General features: G+C 36.2%; 1 protein-coding gene across 1 annotated transcript in view; it reads right to left on the reverse strand.

Annotated features, from left to right (window-relative positions):
* Positions 1-5578, reverse strand: part of RLF (RLF zinc finger) — an 87092-nt gene that overhangs the window by 36147 nt on the left and 45367 nt on the right. The window contains exon 4 of the mRNA XM_004704937.2: positions 475-607. Within this exon, the coding sequence (XP_004704994.1) occupies positions 475-607 (133 nt within the window). The remainder of the gene's footprint in view (positions 1-474; positions 608-5578) is intronic.

The raw sequence follows: 5578 nt of genomic DNA on the forward strand, positions 1-5578 counted from the left end.
AAAGAAGAAATTACAATTGGCTACATACACTAAGATGTTTTTGTGTAGGTACCTAAAATACAAATAATTCAAATCCATAAATCTTTAAGTAGAGTGGCAATTTTTCATTCTTTGCTTTTTTCTACAAAATGCTTAATATTTCTTAAGTATAAAATACAAACGTACATTTTTATAACCCTAAATTGTAACCAGTGAACAAGGTATAATCTGTACCATATACCAATAACGAAAAGCAAATTATCAGTTTCTCCCTCAGGAGCTTTGTGCTTAATGTTACATAATGTAGCATTCAAAAATAGTAACGGAGACGTAAAAGACTACTTTAAAATACAAGAATAATTAGTTACATAAGCAAAATACTAACTGCTGACAGCTAACATTTACTACAGAAAGAAAAACAGAAAAATTAATCGACCTCAATTCTTTTAGAATTAAATCTTCCTCTCCCACGATCAGTACAATTTTAAGGCTTACCTTCTTCTGTCTCTACTGGCTGTTGAGACAGGATTTTAAGAAGAACTGGGTTTTTCCACACACCTTCCTTGGCAACTTGAACCAATATTTGTAGGTTATTGTTACCAAATTCCAACAATGCATCATGTGACTCCTAAAAACAAAAACAGCATAGCCAAAAACCAGATTAATAATTAATGTGAGGTAGTTTTGTCTTTTCAATATATCTGAACATCCAAGAATTCCAAGAACTTATAACTTAAATTTACTACAGCAGGAAAAAAGGTTTTTTGAAATCTGTTGCTTACCTCATATTTTCTATAAAACCAAGGTGTTTTCACTAAATTAAAAGGAATTTAAAAACATTCCCCACAGATAAAATTGTCATCAAAATGTAATTTGGGTTCTACTATTTAAGACACCAAATAAAAAACTCACTGCCATTAAGCTGATTGTGACTCATAAGACTTCAACTATTTATGGGAGTAGAATGCCTTGGCTTTCTCCTATAGAGCAGGTGGTGGTTTCAAACTGCTGACCTTGGTGTTAAGCAGTTCAATGCATAATCATTGAACATTAGGGTGTCCACGTATTCAATACGCAATCAACTGAACAAATGAACTGAGATATTGTACTACATGAAGAAAGTGATTTTGAGATTGAAGGAAGACATATTAATAAAGAGATGACTAAATCTTGCTTGCTAAAAGCTAAGAGGATTTAAAGCACCTACTGATGAAGAGCAAAGACTAAAACCACCAGTGTGTATTATGCTTTAACAAAAACCCTCACAACAGACCAGTAAAGTAACATCATGACACACACAGAAATGACTGAAGCTGTCAAAAATTTCCTTTTACTTGGATCCACAATCATAAGCTATGAAAGCAGCAATCAAGATATTGAAGACATTGCTTTGATCAAATCTGCTACAAAAGATTTCTTTAAAGTGTTCCCAAAAGAGAGAGGGAGCAAAGGAGCGATGTCACCTCAATGCCAATCATCTCATTATAAATAAAAGTATATGGGAGAGCGTGGATCAAGTGCTTAACTCAAGCTCAGGCATTTGCCTTCTATGCATGCAAAAGCTGGGTAGTGAATAAGGAAAACCTTTGAATTACACTGTCGGCAAAGAATACTGAATGGGCTTGTGTCAGAAGGAACAAATCTGTCTTGAGAGAAGTACTGTATTGGCGTAGTCTTATCAATGAACTCACTGCTAATTAGTTAATTCTGGCTCACAGCGACCCTGTATAAGACAGGATAGAGTTGCCCCTGTGAGTTTAAGAGACTGTAACTCTTAGAAAGCTTTCGCTTTGTCTTGAGCAGCTAGTGGTTTCAAACTGCTGACCTTGCAGTTAGCAGCCCAACACGTAACCACTACAAGATTCTCTTATAAGTGAGGGTGGTTAAAATTCATTTCACATATTTTGGGCGTGTTATCAGAAAGGTGCACTCCCTGAAAAGGGGCATCATGCTTCCAGAAAGTCAGTGAAAAAGAGGAAGTCCCTCAACAAGATGAATTAAAGCAAAGGCTTTAACAGGTGGATTAAAGCAATGGCTACAACAATGGGCTCAAACATAGCAACAACTGTGCGGAGGTCACAGAACCAGGGAGTTTCATTCCACTATGAAATGAGTAGCTATGAGTGAGAACTGGCTCACCAGTACCTAAGAGCAATAAGAACCTTAACTACTAAGACAATTTAAATTACCAACAGATCATTTGAAGACTTGACTGATATCTCTGGTAGATTATTTTAAGGCTGACAGTATATAGTTCTCTTAAAGGATTCTGCAGTATTTGCACAGGCAGCTTATTTCCTTCTAACAGAAATATCACTTAATAACACCACTGGTTCTATCTTTGTTTAAATTTGTCTACAATATCACGTCTTAAATGAGATGGCATATACAATACCACAGTCTACCTTATTAGATGGCATTCTATCTTAAAAATAGACACAATGTAATTGTCAATGTTTTGTTGTTTAAAGTACTTAAATACAGGGGAAAAGGGGGGCCAGAATTATAACCTAGACACAAGTGATTATACTTCTCACTATCCTGTAATACCCAGTTACCTCGAAAATAAGACAGTGTCCTATATTAATTTTTGTTCCCAAAGATGTGCTAGGTCTTATTTTCAGGGAATGTCTTATGTTTCCATGAATACGGTACACATTTATTGTTTATTGTTTTATTAAAAGAGACTTCGCACTTTCTGTATGCTCCAGCTGTGCTGCGGCCAACAGTGAGCTGTGCAGCAGTGCCTGCCACCATGGTCCAGTCATGGTAGCTGCGGGGGGCTTATTTTCGGGGAGGTCTTATTTTCAGGGGGATGCCTTATATTTCAGCGAGAGGCAAAACTGTAAGTAGATCTTATTTTGGGGAGATGTCTTACTTTCGGGGAAACGGGGTAGTAAAAACATTATTAGTTATGATATTTAAACACTTTAAGTTGTTTTCCCTTACTTTTGAGGGCCAACGTTCTCTAGAAACTTAAACATCCATTTATAGATAGCAATACTCATGTAGAAAATAGTATGTTAAAAATGCTCACAAATATAACTAATGCATTCAATTAGGTAACATAGAATTATAATTACATAAATGTAACTTTGAATACTTTAGCCTATCTAAAATGGAGATGGACTTTTTGTTGATTTCTAAGTTATCTAAAAGTACTTAAGATGCTCTCTTTTAAAAAGTGAGAAACTGGCAGGAACCAAGACTATCGCCCTAAGTCACCCTTCAGATCTGGAACTGAACTCACTCCCAGGTTAGAATACTGACCCATTCAAGGTCAAGGGGGCAGCATTTATCCAAGGACAAATTTCAACAGGTTAGGGAAACAAAAAGACAGATAGTAAGGGGGGTGGTGAGTGATGGTACATTAAGGGGACTGAAATGTCTAAGTTGAGACAAATTACATATGAATTGTTGGATGTAAAAAAATTGATGAGCCTCAGTAAACCTTCACCTAAGTTACAAAAGTTTTTTTTTAATTGAAAAAAAAATACACAAAATGAAACAAAATAGCCAATTTTAACATAACCTGTTCAACTAGAGAAACTTTTTCTCATTCTATGAATTTAATGCTAACATATACCTGCCAACAATTCACTTAGCTGTCATTTTGTCCTACTATATTAACTTCCATGCTGTTATGATCCTGGAAGATATACGATGAAAATTACACATACCAAGCAGAATATCCATGGTAGACAAGTAGTGCTTCTAAACTAATAAAGCTGTGTTGGTGATACAGGATGCTGCTAACCACAGGCTGACAGTTCAAACTCATGAGCTGCGTTAAGGAAGAGATTTACAATTTCAGAAACCCTAAGGAGCAGTTCTACTCAGTCACACAGATGTACTATGAGATGGTGATTGACTTCTATAAAAATTAGTCCCTGAAGTCAATGCAAGGCATGAAAAAATAATAATAATTTATAAATTATCAAGGCTTCATGAGTGGGAGAGAGGCTGGGGGAGGAAAGGGAAAAAATGAGAAGCTGATACCAAAGGCTCAAGTAGAAAGACAATGTTTTGAAAATGATGCTGGCAACAAATGTACAAATGTGTTTGACACAATGGATAGATGGATTGTGATGAGTTGTATGAGGCCCCAATAACACGATTTAAAAAGAATTTGGTTTGTGAAAGCCTGAATAGCAGCAGAACATTGTCTGATACAATGCTGGAATGAGACTCTTAGATTGGTAGGTTACCTGCCTCAATGATTTTAATGACCTCAAGGGCATGGGTAGAGCTTTCAAGACTACGCTGCCTAGTATAGCATGACACACAATGAGAAGAGCTGCAAATTATCCATGAATAAACTGAAAGTGGTATGTACAAATTATAAATTTAGAAAACTAAAAGTAGAAAAACATGAAGTGGAACATATACAGATCAGAAACTAAGCACTAATGAGCTGAAACAGCCTGGTATTGGCCATACTGAATCAGACTGTCACATGGTTTACTATGCCGAGGACAAAGAGAGGAATGCTGTCCCACTCACAGACAAAGAGAACATTTCACACACCATTGTTAAGTACAGTGCTGTTAGTGATAGTAGGTAATACCCATATGCATACAAGAAAAATGAATTATCATTCAAATTTACACACGAACCACTACTGCCAACAATGAGGACACTGAAGATTTCTAACAATTTCCAGAGTCTAAAATTGATTAAACATGTAGTCAACATGCATTGATAATTTTTGGTTACTGGAATGTAAAAGCTGGAAACAAAGATGAACCAGCAGTTGGAAAATATGGTCTTGGTGATGAAAATAATGCCAGAGATTACATGACAGAATTTTGCAAGACCAATTCATTGCAAATACCTTTTTTCAATACTAACGACAATTATACACGTGGACCTCGCCGGTTGGAATACACAAGAATCAAATTGACTACATCTATGGAAAGAGATGATGGAGAAGTTCAGTATCAGTAAGAACAAGGTGAAAGGCCAACTATGGAACGGACCATCAACTGCTCATGTGAAAGCGTAAGATGAAGCTCAAGAAGATTAAAACAAGCCCATGAAAGCCAAAACACAACCTCAGCTATATTCCATCTAAATTTTGAGAATGTCTCAATGATAGATTTGAAGTATTGACCACCAATGACCAAAAATCATGAGTTGTGAATGGACATCTTATTTCCAAACACCAAAAAGTCATTAAAGAGACAAAAAAGAAAGAAAAGACCAAAGTATATGTCAGAAGAGACTCTGAAACCTGCTCTTGAATGCAGAGTAGTTCAACTGAATGAACAAAATGAAGTCAAAAGAGCTGAACAGAAGGTTTCAAAGGGCTGCTAAAGAAGACAATGTAAAGTAATAATAAAATGTGCAACGATCTAGTGTCAAAGGGATCACTGAAGACAAATGGGTGCATAAGCAAATGTGGTGAAGAAAGCTGATGGTGCCCGGCTATCAAAAATATAGCATCTGGGGTCTTAAAAGCTTGAAGGTAAACAAGTGGCCATCTAGCTCAGAAGCAACAAAGCCCACATGAAAGAACATATCAGCCTGTATGATCACAAGGTGTCGAAGGGATCACTGAAGACAAATGGGTGCATAAACAAATGTGGCAAAGAAAGCT

The sequence above is a fragment of the Echinops telfairi genome, unplaced genomic scaffold (assembly GCF_000313985.2).
Source record: "Echinops telfairi isolate 266 unplaced genomic scaffold, ASM31398v2 ScPeMD7_7457;HRSCAF=8495, whole genome shotgun sequence".
NCBI lineage: Eukaryota > Metazoa > Chordata > Mammalia > Afrosoricida > Tenrecidae > Echinops > Echinops telfairi.